This window comes from Primulina tabacum, chromosome 5 (assembly GCF_025594145.1).
Source record: "Primulina tabacum isolate GXHZ01 chromosome 5, ASM2559414v2, whole genome shotgun sequence".
Classification (NCBI taxonomy): domain Eukaryota; kingdom Viridiplantae; phylum Streptophyta; class Magnoliopsida; order Lamiales; family Gesneriaceae; genus Primulina; species Primulina tabacum.
The window spans coordinates 28,355,833-28,380,962 of NC_134554.1; the positions used below are offsets into that span (position 1 = coordinate 28,355,833).

The 25,130-nt window shown below is 38.1% G+C and overlaps 2 protein-coding genes across 4 annotated transcripts; one reads left to right on the forward strand and one right to left on the reverse strand.

The window, feature by feature from the left end:
• Nucleotides 1–1,120: 1,120 nt before the first annotated feature.
• Nucleotides 1,121–24,494, forward strand: LOC142547395 (protein ALTERED SEED GERMINATION 2-like). Of its 3 annotated transcripts, none has more exons than XM_075655675.1 (11): nucleotides 1,121–1,332; nucleotides 1,909–1,977; nucleotides 3,622–3,699; nucleotides 19,519–19,653; nucleotides 19,740–19,848; nucleotides 19,943–20,071; nucleotides 20,933–21,048; nucleotides 21,128–21,244; nucleotides 21,987–22,092; nucleotides 23,527–23,730; nucleotides 23,811–24,494. In XM_075655675.1, the coding sequence occupies exons 1-6, from the start codon at nucleotides 1,258–1,260 to the stop codon at nucleotides 19,981–19,983; spliced, it is 507 nt and encodes a 168-aa protein (XP_075511790.1). In that variant the 5' UTR covers nucleotides 1,121–1,257; the 3' UTR covers nucleotides 19,984–20,071; nucleotides 20,933–21,048; nucleotides 21,128–21,244; nucleotides 21,987–22,092; nucleotides 23,527–23,730; nucleotides 23,811–24,494. The 3 variants fall into 3 exon arrangements, with proteins under 3 accessions (XP_075511790.1, XP_075511789.1, XP_075511791.1); XM_075655674.1 differs by having other exon boundaries at nucleotides 23,585–23,730; XM_075655676.1 differs by lacking the exon at nucleotides 21,128–21,244 and having other exon boundaries at nucleotides 23,585–23,730.
• LOC142545069 (uncharacterized) lies at nucleotides 11,466–17,871 on the reverse strand. Its single transcript, XM_075652049.1, has 8 exons — nucleotides 17,764–17,871; nucleotides 17,586–17,679; nucleotides 14,897–17,451; nucleotides 14,210–14,779; nucleotides 13,332–13,591; nucleotides 12,549–13,232; nucleotides 12,118–12,344; nucleotides 11,466–12,009 (listed from the first exon to the last, which is right to left on the reverse strand). Exons 3-8 carry the CDS (start codon nucleotides 16,155–16,157, stop codon nucleotides 11,466–11,468), a joined length of 3,546 nt encoding a protein of 1,181 aa, XP_075508164.1. The 5' UTR covers nucleotides 16,158–17,451; nucleotides 17,586–17,679; nucleotides 17,764–17,871.
• Nucleotides 24,495–25,130: the final 636 nt, after the last annotated feature.

A 25,130-nucleotide genomic window follows, 5' to 3' on the forward strand; every position in this document is an offset into this window, starting at 1 on the left:
TCTTATTTTAGACATAAGCAACAATTTATTATATTTTTCATATTTTGATGAATTTCTACAGTTTTTGTAAATTCAAAATTATGTCACGGGTTTATTTCCATCAATTTCCAATAGTTTTCTTCGTTTTGGCGTTATAGTTGTTTTAGGAGACTAGAACCGACGGTCGAATTTAGAATTCACGTCGCTTGAGTATTTAGAAGTTAGATTTTATCATTTTCACACAAATCGGTGCATTTTCTCACCTGACACATCCGCAAATCTTGAATATTGTGCGAACAATTTTTGGCACGTCCAGTGGGACCACCACTATGCCGCCAAGGAGAAAAGAAAACGTCAATCAGGAGAGTGGGGAGTCTCTAGCTAATCAAGAGGGAACTCAGGTTCCACAGCCAGAGCAACCTACTGTTGAGCCACAGGCTGAAGAAATAGATCTGCAGATTCCTACTACATACGATCAAGTTTCAAACAGGGTGATGGAAGAATTGATTGCTATAAAGATTGAAGAAATCTCACTGGCATTATCTAAAGAAATGTCTGAGTGTTTGAAGACTCTACTGAGTAAACCGAATCAGTCTACCCGAGGGGATCAAAAAACCACTATCAAAGAGACTGATCAGGGAAGCAACCAAGTCCATAAATTTATGATAGTTATAGGCGACACATAAATTTATTAAACTATTTTTTTACGAATTTATACAATTAAAGGTAAAAAAATTGTAGTAACTTAAAATGACCCAAAAAATATTCAAAAGATTGATGATTAATAACATTCTACTAGCGACTTGCATGCGAATATTTTACATGTATATATATCACAAATTCATAAAAATAAACAATCCACATACATAATTTTTTTTATAAAATATAATCGTATTAGAATAATTCTTTAACTAAATTTTCCGTAAATTACATCTATACTATCTATGCTATATCCATATTTCTATACTATTTATATTATCTTATTAATTTTGAGAGTCTTAGAGTAACTAAATTTTTGTGTCATGATCTGTTTGAATAATTATATATATTAATAAAGTGTTAAAATTTTAATGCAAGCAATGCAACGTTAGCAGACATAGGATATAGGCGTTATCGACCTGTCTCTCTCCCATTAGCGTTGCTTTGCGTTGCGTTGTGCAGTGGGTGGGAATTGTGGAGAAAAGATATTCGCGAGCGTTTTTGGGAAAACTAATGCGTCACGTAAACGGAGAATTGACGGTAAACCGGCGGCGGATTGTTGTTCTTTAGGCTTGTTGAATGGGGTCCTCAATCTGCTTTCACGACGGCAGCATCACAAATTTCATCAACAGTCGAACAATCGGGGTTCAACATGTTTGTTCTATCATTATTGGTTTTTTTTCTCTGGTCTAACTGCTCTGTGTTTGTCACCAATTTATACCGAATTTAGCTTTCTTTATATGTTTTATATACGTTGATGATGTGTGGTAATGATAGGATTTCGATTCTGGTTCCGGTTATAAGTTGTCACTAGTCTGCTAAGATTTGGTTATTAATTTTTTCAGTGACAGGAGGGATTTTATCATCTCTAATGTGTTTTTCTGATCGAAGTTTCTTGATTTCCTGTCTTTGAATATATTTTGTTCCAATTTGGAAAATTTACCACTACGTATGAGGTTCTCATTGAAATGAAGTAATCTGAATGTGTGGTTGAAAATATTGAACAAGCATGCTGCCATTTGAAATACTCAGGAAGAAGGTTATCTGGAATTTGTGAGAGGTGTGACTTGTGGTTCTGGTGTTTGAATGGAAAGAAGCTAGAAGAATATTTTTGTTGAAATCTCTCAAAAACCTATCTTTTTAGATACAATTATGGTGTGTTGATTTTTTAAACAAGGGTACTTGGGCTGAGAATATAGTATGATTACTCTTCCTCCATTTTTTGTTCAGGATTTTAATAAAGATGTACAAACACATTCCTCGCTATTGCGAAGGCTGTCACTGGAAAGAGAACTGGAGGTAGATCATAAACACTTTCCTTGTATTTTGACAGGCTTATTGGTTTGATCTTTATGAAAAATGTGTCATTTATTTAATGGTGCTTTGAGTGGGAGAAACAGGTACTAACATGAATTTCTAATGGCGTAGCCTAATAATAAAATATTGTTATAATGTGAACAGAATACCTAAACGGCATTTCCCGAAAATTTTGTTCTTACTTGGGAATTGAGTCCTTGTTTCTGCTCTCTCAGTGACTTGCCATAACCTATGTTCTTCATGTCAATCAGTCAACACAATTAGAATTCTATTATTTTTTTTGGTCAATTTACAAGTCTACTGAGCAAGCAGCCAAATTCCTCAAGTAACATGAATTAGGCAAAATAACTACTGAATATTTTAAGAATAGCTCATCCTTTGAGAGCTTAATTGATGCAAACGTGGTTGATCAAGCACCAAAGAAAACATGGGAGTCGTTGGAGTTGCCCGAAGGACCTATAACGAGGGGACGTAGCAAGAAGTTTAAAGAAGTAGTTCAAGGACTCATGATGAACTACCAAGGAGGATCTACAAATTGGGTGACTAAATTAGAGGAGGTTGGGAATCATGGGAATAATATTGGAGGTTTTTGGAATGTTATTCAAGTGCAATGGCCGAAGGTCCAGCGCACCCGCGCTAATAAAGGGACCGCACCCGCGGTCCGTGATAATAGAATTTAAAAAAAATTCTTGAAGCTACACCGCACCCGCGGTCGGAACATCAGCGCACCCGCGGTCTTCACTGCCGTGTCAAACTTGCTAGACAACTTTCTTTATGACTTTTTGCACTACTTTTTATTATTTTATTGTATTTATATGCATTGTATCAACCAAAAACGTGATCATTCAGAAGTTTAAACATTATTGGAGATTTTCTCTCAATATTCAAGGCTATTTTAGCTTTGGTTCATAACAAAATCAAACTTATCAAAGATTGCATCTTTGTGGCGTTTGTCGATTGTTTTTCGCTCGGATTGTCAAAACAAGATCTTTGAAGGTTCGTTTGAAATTCAATTGTTTTATCGTTGATAATTGTTGCTAAGTTTTAATCGCTTAGAGGTGAATATCACAAATCGTTACTTGTTTCAAAAGATCGGGACAACATAATCGATCCTTGTTTGTTATTGAACTGAGGGTGCGATTTCGATATTCGTGCTTGCTTTTCATTCGTACGAGGTTTCATATCATTAATAGGTAGTCACTTTTTTATAATTAGCCCCAAATCTAATCTTTATTTATTTGTCTGGTTCAAGAGGGAAGCCTTCTTCTGATTAGCCTTTATTAAACTTGCCATTTAGTTTATCAACAAAACATGGTACAAGAGGTTTTATTTTCCTGTGGCCCCAAAATATTTGGGGGTTCATACTGATGTGGTTCTATTGGTTGAAACAATTATTTAAGAAATCATATTTTGTGAAATATCAGAGTTTGATTGTGTGAGCTCTGATACTGCATTTTTATTGTCTGGATTAGCCATGTACAATGATGCTTGTATTTAAATATGTCATTGATGTGTTTTGAATTTGTTTCATCACTTTTTAGACATCTTAGCGTATTGTGTACTTTAATATACAAGTGAAGTGGTAGATTATTATGAATAGTTAAAAGGTTTTTTTTGGTTTGACAGGGGCACCATGGTTGTGTAAATGCTTTGGCATGGAATTCAAAGGGTTCGCTGTTGGTACCAGGGTCTGATGATACTCGAGTATGGTTCTAATATAGTGTATAAATAATCAATTAATATTATTACAAACCTAGATGGACGAAGTCCACATGCTTCAGCATGGTTAACTCTTGATGTTTCTTAACAATTAGCAATGAGTATAGCTCGCTGCAAACTTAAGCTAAAGGTTACTTGCTAATCAACTAGTAAATTTGGAAAAACCTCTTATGCTCTTCATGAACTGCGCATTTGTGTACTAATTCTTCGTTTTTTTCTATAGTAATGATAATTATCAAATAGGTCGATGGCCAGGATAATCATATTATTTTGGCTCTTTTTTAGGTGGGCATGTGATTATAAACTGTAGATTAGGATCAAGTCTTGTAAATAAAATATTTGATTGTATTATGATTTTATTTAATAGGATAGTCAAATCTTTTAAGTTTGGCAGGTGCATGTCATTAATTTTTTTATTATTAGGAGTTTTCCATCAATAGTTTTGTATATATAGGTGTACGTGAATTCATAGAAAATATAGAAGAAATATATTTTTCTTTGTTGCTACATGGTACCCGAGCCAGAAGCTAATTAGGATTTCCATTGAGTTTATTGGTTGTAATTCGTACAACAGAGAGATCAGCACCGGAATAGGAACTAATGAAGCTAGGAGCTTTCTCACTCGAGGTGTCACATAAGTGAGGGAGACTTTCCGGAATCAGTACAGTTGTTTACTTGCTGGACAGAAGAGAGAAAAATTGAGTCGATATCTCGCAGAAAGAGTGCCATTCGCGCGAAGAAGACAGTTGAACAAAGGCAGCTAGGGTTCGCACTTGGACAGACGTGCAGAGGCTAGGGTTCGCGCAGGACAGAGACACACGGAGTCTAGGGTTCGCTCTTGGACATAGACATGTACGGAAGATTGTTCTTACATAGCTCATCAATTCTATCGAGCCACACATTAATCATCGCTATCTCTGGTTCAAAACTGCAAATGATGTATGGGATGCCACTCGGAGGATGTATCTTGATCTTAGTAATGCATCTCAATTGTTTGAGTTCGTTCAAAACTCAAGGAGATGAAAAAGGACACCAAATCTGTCACTCAATATTTTTCAGATCTTCAAGACATCTGGCAGGAGTTGAATTTGTTCTTTGAAGCTGCAAATCCTTGTGCGGATTGTTGTGTTAATATGTGACAGTCATATTGAGAAAGGGCGTGTGTTTGATTTTCTAGTTTGTCTCAAGAACAACTTGGATGACGTTTGTGGGCATGTTGTCGCACGTGATCGTTTATATCTCCGGATGATGCCTTTGCCGAAATCCGGCGTGGAGATGCGTCACAAAGTTATGTTTCCTGATGATTTTCATGCTCCTTCACCAACCTTCGATGTATCGACTCGTCTCTACTAAAACCCCTTCTTCGGGCTGCCGTCATTATGACTTAATTATTTCATATTTTAATATATTTATTCTAAGGTAATTTTTTTGTAAAATTTTAAAATGTGCACCTTGCTTCGGTTAGGTGCGAGTAGGGATGGCAATTTTCCCCGCGGTTTCGGGGCTCTGCGGGGAAAACCCGAAATGAGACGGGTTCGGGGATATGTTAATGGGTTTGGTTTCGGGTTCGGGGATTTTTAAAAATCCCCGAAATATATTGGGACGGGTTTGGGAATCCTATCCCCGTACCAAACCCTCCCAAACTCGCCCCGATAACATATATATATATACATATACAGTTGTATGTATGTATATATATATATATATATATATATATATATATAAATACAATAATATATTCGGGTATTTCAAACGGGTTCGGGGACGGGGACGGGGACGGGGATTTTATCCCCGTGGGTTCGGGGACGGGGATTCCCCGATTAGGTAGATCCGGGGATGGGTGCGGGGATGGGAGCGGGGATATAATTAGGGGACGGGGATGGGAATGGCAAACCCGCCCCCGCCCAGTCCCATTGCCATCCCTAGGTGCGAGGCTCGCTTCGGTAAGGCTGTGTGCCTCGCCTTGCGCCTCAGGCTCCATGGTCTCAGTGCGCCTTGAGTCCTTGACAACTATGGAACAAATTGAACAATATTGTTGTTTCCTCTGAGATATTTGTGTGAATGGACACTCCCATTGCAGCTGTTGCATCTTTTTCGGTCGTAATATCCGCTTTTTCCTTAGCTCCGAAGTTTCTCATTGTTGGATTGTGGATTCTAGAACTTCTACTTCTAACCATATAACAACAAATTTCAGCTTGTTTTCTTCCGACATTGTATCAGAGTCAGGTTCAATATTCAAATATCTCAAAATATTCTCTTACGTTCTGTGTTTCATGTTCCTTCTTTGACATGCAATTTAATTTCTGTTAGCAAACATATTCATGATAACAACTATGTTGCTACATTCTTTCATTTCTTGTGTCAATTCTAGGTCATACCATAGGGGAAAATGATGGCAGGCCTAGGATTAACAATGATTTACAACTTTGAGAATGCTTCGTCTTCAAGTCAACTAAGTGTCTACTATTGCTTCTGCTTATGATTCTAGTGTTAAGAAAATTAACGTGACATTATCTTCTTGACCACCCTAAATTTTCTTATTTGTGAAGATTTTTTCCTTTTCTATTTGATAATAAAATCCTTAATTTATTCACTTGTGAATCCTGTCAATTGGCCAAGCATAGTCGTACTACTTATACCATAAAACCATATACACATTCTGCACCGTTCGCTTTGATTCACAGTGATCTTTGGGGTCCCTCCCTAACTTCTACGTCTCATGGTAAACGCTGATTCAAAACGTTCATCTATCACACACGAGTTACATGGGTTTTTCTCCTCTATGGTTAATCTGATGTCTGGGTTTTTTTAAAAAAATTTCTTTAAAATGATCTAAACTCAATTTCACCCTCAGCTCAGCACCCTTCATACCGTTAGCAGTAAAAAAGTACTTTAATGCACTTCTTGGTGACTATCTTTTAAACAATCTTGCATAAGAGCTTGTGTGTCAATACTCTCCAATAGAATCGGGTATACTTGCCATATTCCTAATATGTGAGGAGATGTCATATTTACAGCCACCTATCTCATAAACCGATTACCCAGTCGACCCCTCAAATTTAAGAAACCATTATCCCCTTTCACTCGCCATTTCCCTGATATCTCTGACTCTCATCAACTTCTTCGAACCTTTGGGTGTACCGCTTTTATTCATAGTCGTAATACCAACCGTAGTAAGCTTGATCCTCGGGCCGTCAAAACTATCTTCATTGGGTATTCTTATACTCAGAAGGGTTATTGGTGTTATTGTACTCTGACCAAACTCCTCTTTGTCTCTCGGGATATTATCTTTTTTGTACATTCCACTATTTTTCTCCCACTACGCTTCAAGGGGGAACTCTAATAAAGCTTGTTGGAATTTCCACCTCACAGTGGCATTAACTTAGACACTGGTGTCACTCCTCTTTGAAATCATGTTCCTTAACTGATATTAGACACAAGGGAAGAATCGATAACTCAACCAGAACTACAAGTTTACTCAAGGAGAAAAAATCTAAAACAAATAATGACGATGTGATGCACGTTAAAATGTGTTTCGAGTTTCATGTTTCAGGCGATTATTCGAGGCGGGATCGAAGAGAAGAGACCGGGGACGATTTTTGGTAATTTTAAAACGTGGTATTTTATTTTAAGTTAAGGATGTGGCATTTTAAATAATTTACTTTGTTTTAACATTTTAAAGCCTAATTTAATTATTAGGTGATTTTAAAATTTTTTTTAAAAACTTTTAAAAGTTAGCAATTTTGGTATTTATTTTGTTAACTAGGGGTTTTGTTAAATTAGTGGGGATTAAATTTGAATCAGCATTTTTAATTAGTAATTAATCTTATTTTAACCCCCTAAATTACCTAAACACACGAACACACACGAACACACACAAATTCACGACACACAACACACACACACATTTTCATTTTCATTTTCAGATTTTTAAGAGACAAAAACCTAGGGTTCTTGAGAGAAAAAAAGCAGCCGCCCCCTTCTCTAAATTTGTCTAGCAAGTTTTCGTGAGTTTTCTTCAAAGAAAATCGTTCCACGTTCGTCCTGGATCAACCTCGCATATTTCTCCGCGTCGGTATCGTCGTTTCGGTACTTTTAATTATCAAAAAAGCATGTATAATCTGTTGTTTCTGCATCGATCTCGTTATATTACGTTTGTGATGTTGTTTATGCATGAAAACATGTGTATGTTATGTGGAAGTTTGAGCATAAACTTGTCAAATCGATTTTTTTAACGTTTTAGATCTGAAATTTTGTTTTTCACTGTATTTTGAATTACAGCGATTTTTCGGTCGAGATTTTTGGAAAAATTTCAACATATGAATCGTAGACCTTTTCGATACCTCCGATTTGATATAAAATTCAAATTATTTGGATAAATATTGAGTGAGTTATAGTGTTTTTCGTGGGACTGCTCAAACTGCGTTTTATGAAAAATTATGTTATTGACGTGTTCTTGAGAATTTCTTGTTGCAGGCTTCGTTGGGAATCGTCGGAGGTTCCTTGCTGTGTTTAGGAGTGTCCATTGGGTTGATCATGTGAATTTTGAGGTGTTGTCTCGGGTTGGTTAAGTTGTGTATGCATTAGAAGTCATAGAGAGCTCATGTGCAGAATTTTTGGGGTGTGCTAGCGCCGCAGCACTGCAGGTTCGTGCCAGCAAGCGTCTGCAGCACCACAGTGCTGCTGGTACGCATCAGGTAGCGCCTAGGCGCCAGTCTGGCGCTGCAGCGCTGCACTGCGGCGCCTAGGCGCTGCTTCAGGCAGATTTTTGGCTTTAAATCTAGGTGCTCCTAGCTTCCTTTGAGTACTATTAAGCAGCGCCGCAGCGCTTGCTTTTACGCATCAGGCAGCGCCTAGGCGCCAGTCTGGCGCTGCAGCGCTGCACTGCGGCGCCTAGGCGCTGCTTCAGGCAGATTTTTGGCTTTAAATCTAGGTGCTCTTGCTTCCTTTGAGTACTATTAAGTCTTTATGTCCTAGTATACTAAAAGTTAATTTAGATGTCATGAAGTTTGATTTGGGAACGTTGAACTATGTTTTAAGCAAGGTCCGTACCTTCTATTGGGTGAGGAAATTCATACTTCTTGACAAGATTTGTTTCGGGGTTGAGTCGGGGGTTAGTATGTTGTTTATTACGGGGAAGTCCCGAGCATTTGTAGAAGGTCATAAGTTAGTAATTCATTGGGTAATGCATTCGATAGGCATGATTAAGTTGTGAAATTTAAAGTTCATGGTAGCATGTTAGCATGTGCAGCAATGTCCCGAACGAGATCCAACGAATCCCTCAACGCCAAGTAAGTATGTTCGACGTTCAAAGAAAATATTTCAAGTTTTTGAGATATGTTAAATGTCTTGTGACCAATTTATGTATGGGATTGGAAAGCGGTAAAGCATGACCAGGGACCAATCCACCCCGTTAAATCATGAACGAGTTTAGATCAGGATTGGAAAGCGTTAAAGCATGAACGGGGACCAATCCACCCGTTAGAGCATGAACGGGGATATCATGTATGTGGCAGTGGATTCGTCCCTGTCATCCCATTACTGTGGTTTAGTCTGATCAGACGATTTATGTTATGGGTCACTTGCTTTGAAACATGCCTATACGCAAAATGATGAAGTTATGTATGTTCAAGTATGTTCAAGTATGCAAGCATGTTTAAGAAAAATTTTATGACAGTGACACGTCTATGTATAAATGTACGTATGTTCAAGCTTTTGATATGCAAGTTCAAGTTTCGGTATGTACTTCCTATTTTAAAGTTGTTTGTGATTTTATTACGTATTACTCGTTACTTCCAGTTTATACATGTTGAGTCTTTAGACTCACTAGACTTGATCGCTGCAAGTGAGGATGATTTTGAGGAGGCTAGGGGTGGGGACCAAGGAGCTAGCTTGGACTGAGCAGGAGGCTAGACCCGAGGACCGCCCAAGTTTTTAAGTTTTTATGAAATGTCAAATACTTTTGTCAAACTTTATTTTTAGATCTTTTGTTGCAACTACCTTTGGGACGTACGGTTTACGTTATCGAAATTGAAGTTTGATTATGTCAGGGCCCGTGCTCTTAATTGATATTTAATTACCACACAACAAGGATTAAATGGTGTAAACAGCGAAAACGAGTTTAAAACGTTCATTAGGGCCTACAGAAATTTCAGCATGACCTCCCCGTAAGTAGGACATCCCAAAAATTTCGAAACAGTTAACAATATACGCTCGAAAATAATACCAAGTTCACAATCAACCACACCAACATCCTACAGCCGCACTGGCCAGGACTAGACACAACATACCACAAATAAAATCCAAACAACATAAAAACATAACCATACAGCTACACAGGGCATCTCCCTGGCAAATGTATCAAACCAGCATAATATATATGAATATCTGGGAACTCTGACACCAACCATCCAACTACTGGGTACCACTCGCTGACGCACCACCAGACGCGTCAAAACCCCTGGAATGACCTGCTAAGTCATCAAAAACAACCACAACATCAAAAGAAAACAGGGGTCGCACCCCAGTACGACAAACCAGTAAAATCATGACGTAAATGAAGGACATGTAATAATATCAAGTAAATGCAATGCTATGCGATGCATGAATAGTAACAATGGAATAACGGATACCAAATGGAGTCCAAACGAATAGCATCATCAACAGTAACAGTGGCCACCCGTGCCAGGAATGCAGCATCAAATCGCCGCTCGTCCATGCACGTAGCATCGGGAATGCGAGTAGCTAAGTCGCTCGTCCCTAGCTGTCATCTGGGAATGTGGCTAATCCTAACCCACTCGTCCTTCTGATGACTCAATAAATCTCAACAGAATCAACATAAATAGCCGTAAAAGGAGTCAAGGCTCAATATGTTATGCCAATACAATTTATGCATGAATGCAACAAAATAAACATTCAATGCACATAATAGCAAAAAACATTCACCGAATATTCTTACACGCCAATATAAGCGTCATAATGATATAGGTTTGAACGTACCTCAATTGCAACTTACAATACCACGGCAAATTCTTAAGGATTATCGACTGAACTCGCCCAACAATAAAACCTACAATATAAATTCGCTATACACTTCAATACAATGCATACCAAACGACTAAACCAAAATAAATCGTCTCGGTTAAAATTCGAAATCCGGGCAGCCTATATAACCTTTCAAAATCTGGAATTCAAGCTTAATACCTCAATACTCGAGGCTAGAATGCACAACGGTAATTTCGCAAAGGTGGCTCGCCGGAACAAGTTGCCGGAAATACTATTCACGCCAGAAACCTAGCTGGAAATTAGGGGAAAAGCTCAATTCTTCACTTTTATAAACTAATACACCAAGAACAACCAAAATTCGAAGCCAAAAGATTACCTAAATCCGAATCGAAGCTCACGCACCGTGCTGAAAAACAGGACCGATCGAGCATGCAACCTTCCGATACAAGGCAAGAAGGAAGCTAATAGAATGGAGGAAGAAAGTTTGCTAAGCTGCTGCACTATTCTCCGACCATCGGTGGCGCTACACGACTGAAACAGAACCAAGAGAGAAGCGACGAGTTGCAAAGCTGGGGGAAAAGCTTTCTGGAATTGAGCGATTCTGATTTCTCAAATGGGTTGGGGTTATTATAATAAAAATGGGAAATGGGCTGGGCTTATTTTAAGTATTGGGCCTCACATTCTCCCCTACTAATAAAAGATTTCGTCCTCGAAATCTAACAAACACAACACTGATATCCACAACATTACATCTGATAATACATAGGAAATTCAGAATACATCGCGTAATTCATTACATTCTCAAACAAATGAGGCCATTCTTGTCGCATCTTTGCCTCTAATTCCCATGTAGATTCTTCTCTTCCATGTCTACTCCATTGTACCAAAACCAATGGAATCGTCTTGCTCCTGAGCTGTCTTTCCTTACGGTCCAAAATTTGCTCTGGATGTTCAACATAGCTAAGGGAACTGTCCAACTCCACTTCCTCGACATTCAAGATATGAGACGGATCTGGCTCATACTTCCACAACATAGATACATGAAACACATTATGTATCAAAGACAAACTCTGCGGCAAATCTAAACGATACGCCAATGTGCCAATCCTTTCAACAATCATATACGGACCAATATAACGCGGAGCTAACTTCCCTTTATGTCCGAATCTCATGGTACCCCGGAATGGTGATACTTTCAAGAAAACATAATCGCCCACTTGGAACTCTAAAGGTCTACGCCTTTTATTAGCATAACTGGCTTGACGATCTTGGGCTGCTTTCATCCTTTTCCTGATCAATTCAACTTTATCTTTCATCTCTTGAATAAATTCTGGTCTTGACATCTGTCTTTCTTCTACATCTTCCCAACATATCGGCGATCTGCACTTTCTTCCATACAAAGCTTCAAATGGTGCCATACCGATTGTTGCCTGAAAACTATTATTGTAAGAGAATTCAACCAAAGACAATGATTCTTGCCAACCACCTTTGAAATCCATCACTACTGCTCGTAACATATCCTCTAGAGTCTGGATGGTTCTTTCTGACTGACCATCTGTTTGCTGGTGATAGGCGGTGCTCATAGTCAACTTTGAACCCAAAGCTGATTGCAAACTTCCCCAAAACTTCGAAGCAAACCTTGGATCACGATCAGATACTATGGTTACTGGCACACCATGCAATCTCACTATATGATCAATGTACAGCTTCGCCATTTTCATGTAAGTACAAGTACGATCATAGGGAATAAAATGAGCTGATTTAGACAATCTATCGACAATCACCCAAATCGCATCACAACCCCGGTTAGAACGAGGTAAATGAGTCACAAAATCCATAGCAATGTGCTCCCAGTTCCACTGCGGTACTTCAAGACTATGTAACATTCCACCAGGTCTCATTCTCTCGGCTTTAACTTGTTGACACGTTAAGCATTTAGCCACAAAATGAGAAATATCTTTCTTCATACCTTCCCACCAATAATGAGCTCTCAAGGTATGATACATCTTTCGAATTCCTGGGTGAATACTGTGTCGACTACAATGTGCTTCCCTTAGTATGGCTTCTTTCAGATCTATCAAATTAGGAACCACAAGTCTACCATTAAAGCGCAGACTGCCATCTGAAGCAACACTAAACTTTTCTGTCTGACCTGCTCGAGACAATTCTTTCAATCTATGAATATGCGGATCGGTCTTCTGTGCTGCTTTGATTCTGGACAAAATATGTGGCTCAACTTGAATAGATGACACTATGAAGTAGTCTCCACTGATCTGATAAGTCCATCCTGAAGTTCCCAAGTGCTCGTGAACTTTAGAGATAGTCAAAGATGTCAGCATAGCATTATGAACTTTCCTGCTGAGAGCATCTGCAACAAGATTCATTCGCCCTGGTTGATACTGAATCTCACAATCAAAGTCTTTAAGTAACTCCATCCATCGACGTTGTCTCATGTTCAAGTCAGGCTGTGAGAAAAGATATTTAAGGCTCTTGTGATCCGAATAAATCACAAACTGCTCACCGTACAGATAATGACGTCATAACTTCAATGCAAACACAATGGCAGCCAACTCTAAGTCATGAACTGGATATCGGGTTTCATGCGGCTTTACCTGACGAGAAGCATATGCAATCACTCGCCCATTTTGCATTAGAACACATCCAAGTCCATTTAAAGATGCATCTGAACAAACAACATATCCACCTGAGCCTGATGGCAAAGCTAGCACTGGAGCTATTGTCAACTTTTCCTTCAAAGTCTGAAAACTTGACTCACATTCATCTGTCCACACAAAACGTCGATCTTTTTGCGTTAATTGAGTCATAGGCCTTGCTATAATAGAAAATCCTTCAATGAAACGCCTATAGTGTCCTGCCAATCCCAAGAAACTGCGAATATCGGATATATTCGTCGGTGTTGGCCAATTGATAACAGCTTCCACTTTACTAGGATCCACTGATACTCCTTGAGCTGATATAACATGACCCAGAAATACAACTCTGTCCAGCCAGAATTCACATTTAGAAAATTTTGCATACAATTGCGCTGCTCTGAGTGTCTGGAGGACCAACCTTAAATGTTCTCGATGCTCCTTCTTTGTTTTCGAATAAATCAGAATGTCATCTATGAAGACAATAAAAAATCTGTCTAAAAATTCTCGAAAAACACGATTCATCAAATCCATAAAAACCGCAGGAGCATTAGTCAATCCAAAAGGCATAACTAGAAATTCATAATGCCCATAACGTGTTCGAAATGCTGTCATCGGAACATCTTTCTCTCGAACTCTAAGCTGATGGTAGCCAGAACGGAGATCGATCTTTGAATACACTGATGTACCTTGCAACTGATCAAACAAGTCATCGATACGCGGTAGGGGATACTTATTCTTCACAGTAGCTTTGTTCAACTGCCTGTAATCAATGCACATTCTCATCGTTCCGTCTTTCTTCTTGACAAACAATACCGGAGCTCCCCAAGGTGACATACTTGGTCTAATATAGCCTTTTTCTAGTAAGTCGTGTAATTGTTCTTTGAGCTCTTTCAATTCCGCTGGAGCCAAACGGTATGGTGCGCTCGAAATAGGATTTGTCCCGGACACCAACTCAATGCTAAAATCAATTTCCCTCTGGGGTGGAAATCCAGGAATTTCATCGGGAAATACATCAGGGAATTCCTTGACAACAGGAATATCAGAAACTTCAAATCTTTTTCCCTGTGTCGCATCAACTGCATAGATCATGAATCCTTCATTTCCTGTCGACAAGATTCTAAATATCTCCATTGCTGACACTAATGGAATACGTGATTGCGAATCACTACCGTAAAAATTCCATTTACTGCCATAATACGGTCTGAATCTGACAACTCCATGGAAACAATCGACGGTAGCTCGATAATTAGACAGAGTATCCATTCCCAGAATACAGTCGAAGTCAGACATATCCAGCTTGATGAGATTAGTTATCATAATATTATCATCGAATCTAATAACACAATTCAGAATTATCTCATGAGACATCAAACACACACTGGCAGGAGTAGAAACTGACACAGTATCTATCAACAGAGTAGCAGCAATCTCATGCTCATCAACAAATACAACAGATACAAATGAATGAGATGCTCCTGTGTCTATCAGTATACGAGCAGGATGATAAAAAATAAGACAGATACCTGCGATAACTCCACCCGGTGCATCTTGAACTTGATCCTGGGTTAAAGCATGAACTCGAGCCTGCTGTGGCCCTGGGAAACGCTGCTGTGCAGAACCTCTAGGCTGAGGATAGCTAGACTGCTGAAAAGACTGAGTCGGAACAAAAGGCCTAGTTGCTTGTCCTCTAAAACCCTGACCAAACTGAGGTTGCTGAAATTGTTGTCTCACTGCATTCGGACATACTCTAGCATAATGTCCAACTTGCCCACAAATATTACAAGATCCGTGAACTCCCGTACACTGAGTGCTGAAATGCTTACCACCAAAACGATCACAAAATACTCCACCTGGGGACCCAACTGAACTTCCACGCTGACTGCCAGAACTAGAAGAACTACTACGAGTCTGTTTCTTGAACTGTTTTCTTTTGACCTTAAAATTTTGCTGCTTTGGTTGTTGATAAGACTGCGTAGGCTGGTATGGCAGTAAAGGACGGTATAATGGTGCACCCACTGGCATCGACACATTACCTCCGAAACTCTGAGGAAAACCTGGTTGAACTGACTGTGGTTCTGCCAAAAGTAAACTCGCCTCCACATTCTTGGCTTTCTCAACGGCATCGGCATAATTAACAGGTGCTCCAGCGACTACTAAAGTACAAATGGTTCGATTCAATCCTTGCATAAAATGCGATAGCTTGTTCCGATCACTGCTAGCAACATGAGGAACATAGGCAAGAAGCGCTGAAAATTGAGAGGCATACTCCACTACAGTCATATTACCTTGAGTCAATCTATTGAATTCAGCTTCCTTGGCCGAATAGTACGAAGGCGGTGAATACTCTCGAGCAAACTGAGCGCAAAATACATCCCAAGTAACTCTTTCACCTGATTCTTTCAAAGATTCCTCAGTAGTTTCCCACCATAACTGGGCTCGGTCTTTTAATTGACAAATAGCCAACTTAAGCTGCAAGTCAGGAGTGTACTCCAACATATTGAACAAACGCTTCATACTTTTTAACCATGCTATAGCTTTCTCACCATCTTCATTCCCAAAGAATCGAGGAGGACGCATGTTCTGAAATCGGGATATCACTAGTTCCATTTCACCCATTCCTCTAGTCAACTGATCCACTTCATGCTCAACGTTAGCATTTCGTGCTTCACCACGAGGACGACGACCTCGTCTTCCCCAATCAGTCTCGTTAAGTCCTCTAACATTAGGAGCTTCAGATTCCTGAACAACTTCCTTTCCTTTTCTGCCCTTACGACCAGGTGCCATCTACAAGACACAAGTATTTAATCCACAGGCAGAAACAAAATAATCGGTTGATTACAAGAGCATAAACTTAAACTAATAGGAAATTCTAAATTAAATGACAACTTAATCAACTATACGCTCTAGTCATGCTGATACAATTAAGTCAAAACATAGAAACAAGTAAGAGCAAATAATCGAACACATGCACAATCATTTTATTTGTGCCTAAACTCGAGTGTCCTAGACTCTAATTCGAGCGTATCCCAGTTACGCTCTGATACCAAACTGTCAGGGCCCGTGCTCTTAATTGATATTTAATTACCACACAACAAGGATTAAATGGTGTAAACAGCGAAAACGAGTTTAAAACGTTCATTATGGCCTACAGAAATTTCGGCATGACCTCCCCGTAAGTAGGACATCCCAAAAATTTCGAAACACAACAATAACAATATACGCTCGAAAATAATACCAAGTTCACAATCAACCACACCAACATCCTACAGCCGTACTGGCCAGGACTAGACACAACATACCTCAAATAAAATCCAAACAACATAAAAACATAACCATACAGCTACACAGGGCATCTCCTTGGAAAATGTATCAAACCAGCATAATATATATGAATATCTGGGAACTCTGACACCAACCATCCAACTACTGGGTACCACTCGCTGACGCTCCACCAGACGCGTCAAAACCCCTGGAATGACCTGCTAAGTCATCAAAAACAACCACAACATCAAAAGAAAACAGGGGTCGCACCCCAGTACGACAAACCAGTAAAATCATGACGTAAATGAAGGACATGTAATAATATCAAGTAAATGCAATGCTATGCGATGCATGAATGGTAACAATGGAATAACGGATACCAAATGGAGTCCAAACGAATAGCATCATCAACAGTAACAGTGGCCACCCGTGCCAGGAATGCATCATCAAATCGCCGCTCGTCCATGCACGTAGCATCGGGAATGCGAGTAGCTAAGTCGCTCGTCCCTAGCTGTCATCTGGGAATGTGGCTAATCCTAACCCACTCGTCCCTCTGATGACTCAATAAATCTCAACAGAATCAACATAAATAGCCGTAAAAGGAGTCAAGGCTCAATATGTTATGCCAATACAATTTATGCATGAATGCAACAAAATAAACATTCAATGCACATAATAGCAAACAACATTCACCGAATATTCTTACATGCCAATATAAGCGTCATAATGATATAGGTTTGAACGTACCTCAATTGCAACTTACAATACCACGGCAAATTCTTAAGGATTATCGACTGAACTCGCCCAACAATAAAACCTACAATATAAATTCGCTATACACTTCAATACAATGCATACCAAATGACTAAACCAAAATAAATCGTCTCGGTTAAAATTCGAAATCCGGGCAGCCTATATAACCTTTCAAAATCTGGAATTCAAGCTTAATACCTCAATACTCGAGGCTAGAATGCACAACGGTAATTTCGCAAAGGTGGCTCGCCGGAACAAGTTGCCGGAAATACTGTTCACGCCGGAAACCTAGCTGAAAATTAGGGGAAAAGCTCAATTCTTCACTTTTATAAACTAATACACCAAGAACAACCAAAATTCGAAGCCAAAAGATTACCTAAATCCGAATCGAAGCTCACGCACCGTGCTGAAAAACAGGACCGATCGAGCATGCAACCTTCCGATACAAGGCAAGAAGGAAGCTAATAGAATGGAGGAAGAAAGTTTGCTATGCTGCTGCACTATTCTCCGACCATCGGTGGTGCTACGCGACTGAAACAGAACCAAGAGAGGAGCGACGAGTTGCAAAGCTGGGGGAAAAGCTTTCTGGAATTGAGCGATTCTGATTTCTCAAATGGGTTGGGGTTATTATAATAAAAATGGGAAATGGACTGGGCTTATTTTAAGTATTGGGCCTCACAGATTACTCTTTTAAGAAAATTTTTAACTTTTCCGCAAATTTTAAGAGGTAAAAAGTACGGTATGTCACACAAGTAACCTAGTGTGGTAAGAAGCAATTGGTTGTTTCGCATAATAACGCAGAAACAGAGTTCAGAGCAGTGGCTCATGGAGTGTGCGAACTAATCTGGATAAAAAGAGTGTTGAATGAACTAAGAATGCTATGTGATGATCCTATACAGCTTTTTGTGGTAATCAATCAACCATCAGCATCGCTGAAAACTTGTTCATGATTATCGAACCAAGCATGTTCAAGTTGATCGACACTTTATCAAAGATAATTTGGACGCAAAGCTTATTGACATTGAAAAGGTTACTACTACTCGTCAACTGACCGATCTCCTTACAACATGACTGTCGGAAGAAACTCATGAATTATTTGTTGGCAAGCGTGGTTTAACCACATCTATAGCTAAGCTTGAGAGACTGTAGATTAAGATTAATTTAGTGTAAATAAAATATTTGACAGTATTATGATTTTATCTAATAGGGTAGTCTTATCTTTTAAATTTTGTAGGTGAATATCAACGATTTCTGAATATCAGGGGTTCTCCATCAATTGTTTTGTATGTATAGGTCTACATTAATTCAAAAAAAATATACAAGAGATATATTTTTCCCATTTTCTAGTTAAACCTCCTCATAACAATAAGTGGATGACCCAAAAAATTATGCACTCTTTGGAATTTTTGTTTTTGGTTGGCATTGCTCACTGATTGTGTGAGATTTAGCGCATCCTACCAATATGTAGGGTCAAAGTTGGTGAATACATTGGATCGAGTATCACCAAATCTCCAAGAAATGCCCATTATAGACGATTAGAAATCCCAAAAATATTGAATTGATTCAAAAAAAAAAGTGGAACCAGCCTTGCACGTGTGAATGTTTTGCATCACTAACATAAGCATTAAACAATCCCCATCTTACACCTAATATAAGGTAAACAATTTCTACCAAAGAACTCATTTTGGACTGTTTCTCGAACGAGTGCTCCAGATTTATTTTTCTAGTGCAAACTTACCATCTGAAAGTCGTAAATTTAAAAAAGCAACTGCCACCGTGGAGGGCTTTTATTTCAGTACATTAAATCAAGCTTATTTCAGCTATCCTTTATGGCTATTGTCTTTGGTAGTTGATCATCATTAGGTGATTTTATAAAAAGAATACAACGGGCAAGCTATTCATGTCTCAAATGATTCATTTTCTTTGTATGTGGCAATAATATGAGTATGACATAGCGGATATGCTATTTTTAACATGACTGTTTTGTTTTCTGCGGGCAGCTTTTCTACGGGAATATTTACTTTCCTTCTTATTGTGATAGCAAACTTCCTTCTGGTACCTGATTGAGTGATATATGGTCACGTAAATTATCTGGTTCTTGATTTGACAATGTGTTCTGTATTTTCTGTAGCTTAATATTTCGTCTTACTCAAGCCGAAAACTTTTGCACTCCATTGACACTGGCCATTCTTCTAATATATTCTGTACAAAATTCATTCCCGAAATTTCAGATGAATTGGTTGTTTCTGGGGCAGGGAATGCTGAGGTAATGTTTCATGGTAGATTATCATGTATTACTAAACTTGATAAGTTTTATATTTATTTTTGCTGAAGAAATCTTTTCTATTACAGGTGCGACTTTTTAATTTATCTCGGTTGAAGGGCCAAGAACTGGAGGATGGTGGAATCAACCCTTTAGAACTTTTTCAATGTCACACGAGGAGGGTTAAAAAAATTAGCTGTAAACTCCTCTTCTTTCCTTTCAAAAGTTATTCCTTGTTGAAACAATGTGAGCAGTGCTTCTGTGTTTGTAAATTTATTAATTTTGGTTTTAGGTCGAAGCTGGAAATCCGAATGTGGTGTGGAGTGCCAGTGAAGATGGGACACTTAGACAGCATGATTTTCGTGAATGTTCTTCATGCCCTGCCGCTGGGTCCTCTCACCAAGAATGCCATAATGTCCTTGTAAGTTTTAAATTCTCATATTTTCCTCTTCTTACATTTATGCTGCATCGTACTACTTCATCTTTCTCCTCTCTAAAAATTTATTTTTTGCATTATGCATTTCAGCTTCGTTAAATTTTAAATACCGCTGTTTTCATTAAATCAATTGTGTTGTGCCACACCACGGCAAAGGTGTATCATTAAGGCCCTGCATTGTAGTTTTCACCACTCACATTGCTAATGTCTTGACATCTATGACCTAAGTTCTTGACATCTTATTTTTAAGAGCCTGGATGTGAACTAAATAAGTCAACAAAAAGGCATTAGTTGAAATATCTTTAAATGGAGCCTATAGCGTCCTGATACTCCTCTAAGCTGAGAGAATGTTTTAGTCGCATAGGCTTACCATGGCTAATTTCAAGGACTTCACGAGGACACATTATAAATTAATCATCCCCATTTGGACAAATGATTCTTGTGACTGGTGGTGTGAAGTGATACCTGGTTAGTTAATTTTTTACTCATGTAGTTTCATTGGAATGTTGTTTTCCATGTCTAGTAATAGAGTTGTAGCACCAGGTTGCTTGAACAGTATCAATTATTATGTGGCAAGGGCTTCGGTTCGAAGTAAACAGAATTCCTTTATCATCTTTTGTTGTTTTTTAGCAACTGGGCGGTCAAACAATCAATTTTTATTGAATCATATTCTTATCCAGCTGTTTAAGACGTTACTAGGATGTCAACCCCCTTTTATGAATCCAACACACATGCACACGTTCATCGGCCATATCATAACGGCTTTGGCTTTTCGTTTCTTGTAAAAGGTAACTTGTGTTTTTTTCCATTCTCTGTAATATGTGGCCTATTACTTCTTGTTTGCAGCTTGATTTGCGTTGTGGAGATAAAAAATCAATAGCAGACCCCCCCAAACACATGCTTATGTTGAAGTCTTGTGATATCAGTTATGCTAGACCTCATTTACTTCTCGTTGGCGGCAGGTAGATCATAGTTAATTTTGCTATATTCCTGTTAATAGTATTGACTGAATCTAATAATCGCATTGCAAAATTCTTGTAGTGATTCATTGCGCGCTTGTATGATAGGCGAATGCTACCGACAATGTCTTTTAGTCAGATAAAGATGCCATCACCACCATGCATCAATTACTTTTGCCCGATGCATCTTTCTGACCTTGTTAGTATTTTAATTTGTCCTAAGATCATTGCTTCTGTTCTCTGTAAACTAATATAGAACAGTTATAATTTTTGTAGTTTATCTGGTACTTATTTCTTCCATTAGTGAACAGGTGTATCATGATTGTCAGCTATATTGAAAACCTCATTCATTTGTTTCAAACTTCTTAGAGCAAATTTTCAAACTGGGAGAACAGATTTGGTGTTTAAAACTTATTTTGCAGAACTGATATTCTCCTTATAACAATATACTGTCACTCTCCAAGTCTAGGGTCTTCAAGTATTCTTTTTCTTAAGTTGCAGTGCATTATTTTTTCCCTATTTCCCTAAAAACCAATCTTTTGGCGGTGATGGATTTTTTCAGAACTGATATCTCCTTATAACTATAGAGTGTCACTCTCCAAGTCTTTAGGCTTCAAGTATACTATTTTTTAAGATGTAGTGCATTATTTTTTTCCCTATTTCCCCAAATACGAGTCTTTCAATGATGATTTTTCCTCTCTTCAGCTTACTTCTAACTTTAACAGAATAGGTGTTTTAACTTTAAAACAGGGGTAAAAAATAGAAGGGTTTGGTACACCCTTTACCTTGCTCCTTCTTAATTTGATATGATTATTTTGTGTGCGTCTGTGTATAAGTGTGTGTGCGTTATACCAGATTTCTTTCAGTTTATGTATAAGTATTGTCCTTTTAGAAGCAGAAGCTGCCTCATAGCAATTATATTCTCTCTTCTTTCTTTCCAGGGTAATTTTAGCTTGCATCTTACTCATGTCACTTTTAGTCCTAATGACGAGAAGGTTCTTCTTAGTTATACTGGGGAGCATGTGTACTTGATGGATGCAAATCTAGGTATGTATTTGACGTTTAATTGTCAGTTCTTGAATAAAATAAGATTGTGCTTTTCTTTTCATCATCCTCGCCTTAAATTTATATGTTGTTTGTTGTAAGTATTAGAGCATGAGGTAATTTTACTGTATCATCCTTGTGACATAATGACTTTTTTTTTTCGGGAATATTGGATGTTTCTTAAAGAGTTTATATTGTATGCTGGTATTTAGCTTTATGCTAATCTGCTAATGATGGGCATATAGTTTTCAGTTTTTGCTTCATTGGCTTTTGAACTCTTTGCTTGACATTCTGCAGTCGGAAGCTCTTGATACCTAGCTGAAAGACACATAGGTTATGATATATAGATGAATGCAGTGAGAGCAGAAGAGTCAAAGTATCTGAATAAGTTAATGCACACAGTTGCAATACCATTCCATTTTTTATGAAACGAATACTGTTCAGCTCATCTCGAGCTCGATCCTTTCATTTTAAGCTTTTATTGATCTATCCTGATCGTGTTTGATTTTTGAGCCTCTAGTAAACAATAAATTTCAATTTAAGTTAATTGTTTGAACCCTTTTCGCTGGTTTTTGACTGCCAAATAATAGCAATGTTGTCAGCTAAATCTGGCGGCTTAAGTGGCGGGTGGAGAAATTACTAACTCAACCCGCCTATTTTATGTGGTGAGTCTGGCCTAGAAATTTTTTTGTGTAATTTGGCGGGGTTCAAAATTTTCAACCCAATCCGTCTATTTTATGGCAGGGCACGACGGTCGATGGGCCTAGCCCATTTTGACATCTCCAGTGATACCACGTCTTTTTCCTCTTTCTATTGGATTATCCATGTATAAGCTTATTTACCAATTGAATGCTCCATCCATGGGTGGAGGAATTATAAACATGGATGGCTAGAGTTTACATCTGAATGGCATGACAGGACTCTTATCTTATTCTTTGATAAATTGAAATTCAATATCGGGCTATCACTCTACTGTCTATGTCACATTTGCTGTTCTTTACATGAACATTGAGTTTCTTCAGTAATGCTAACTTAGGTTATTTTCCTTAATTGATCTAAGGTGCTAATTACAATTGCTGGCTCCTTTTTAATCATGGTTTTGGTGACAATCCTGTGGTTGATGTGGGATGCTATGCATTTTTTCATAAAGATATTTGCAAGAGCAGTTTTCCCAACGTCCAGCTGTCACTAAAAAGGTTGTGATAGAAAATCCATGACATTTTATTCTACATAAGACCGGCCAAAGTTCTCTAAAGGCCCTCCCGTTCAATATATCATCCAGTGCTCTACAGCCACATAATCTAACCTGAAAGAGCACCACTGCCATAAGGAAGAAGCTGTCAAATTTCATTTTTCTGTTATGGATATACTTTTTATATTTGTTTCTTGTCATGCCCTTCAAATACATAATTTGATTTGTTTGTGGAGTTGATCTAGGTATTAATCAGATTGATTGGCAAGTTTGAGATCATGGAAAGACTTTTTTTTTGAGCAGCTTCTGGGAGTGCAATGGGATACACCTCTGAAGACGTAGCAAAGCTTATTAGCTTTTATCCCACATACAACAGTGCAGATTTACACTCCTCTGCGTGGGGTATATCTCTGAACGGTTTTCCTGTAAGAAGCAAGATATCTGCTGGGGTATGAACTCTTTTCTACTCAAAGTTGATTTATCACTCAGGTTTTTCTATTGCTGATGATTGATTTATGTGCTCACACAGATGCATATTATGTTGGGTCAATCAGTGACAAGAATGGATATTGCTCCTTTATCGGATGAAATCTTGTGACTTGGCGAAGTAAGAAACAAAATGTTGTAGCAAGGTCATACAGAATCAGAATATCGAGCTATGGCTCATGGAGTTGGTGAATTCCTTTGGTTGAGGATCATCCTGTAAGGTCTAAAGGTGAAGTGTAATGGGCCCATGAGACTTTATTGTAATAACATATCAAAAATCAACATTGTTCATAATCAAGTGCGGCAATGATCGAACAAAACATATTGAGATGACAGACACTTCATTAAAGAAAAGTTTGATAGTCACTTAATTTGTACACTATATGGCTCTACGGACTATCAGCTAGTAGATATATTCACCAAGAGATGGAATGGCCCAGGATTTCAAGAGATTGTTTCCAAGCTGGGAATGACAGATATCTACTCACCAGCTTGAGGGGAAGTTCGAAGATAAGGGATAAAATCAGACTTGATGTAGTGTATTTCTATAATTAAGGATGATGTTATCATTGATTAGAAAATCCATTAATATATGGGATTGTATATTCTATTCTATGTAGTATAGGGTTGTCTATATATTAGGAGATTATTTATTGTAATTATAATTACGAAATAATGAAACATACATATTCTTACTCCCAAAATATTATGTTATCTTCTTCCAACACATACCATTTTACTTCTAACGAAAATATTAATGTAGTAATATTTGGTTAATTTTATTTCTATGATTCTAATTAAGCCATTAGGAATGCAAAAGTTAGAGTAGTGGAATTCTACCCTCTCTTTTAAATATACGTAAACCTAGATAAAATTTATTGGAGTAGATATCATTGCAAAATATTATCACTCAAGTTTTTGTGTTGCCTTTGGATTGATGAAGACAAATCTAGGTAGTTAGTGACCTTGATATGTAAGGCAACTTAGGTTAGGGTGGTGATGGACAATTTTTTTTTTAAATATGAAACGAAATTATATTAAAATAAGAAAACAGAGTACATTGAGGCGGATTAGATATCTGCAAAAGCACAATACAGGAAATACTACATTGTTGTCAATAACATAAAAAATTTTCAATCCCTGACTAAATCTAAGATAGAGAAATGATTAAACTCCGCAAGTTTTCTCGTCCACCTAGCAACCTTAAATCTAATCTTTTCCCAAACTTCGTCTATAGATTGCTATATCGTTGAAGTTTTTCTGTTTTGCTCCAACCAGATTGACCAAAAAAGGCAATGAACTACCTACCACATTCCATAAGGTCCAACATTTCCATCCGTTAAGTAATCCCGGGTCCGAAAGA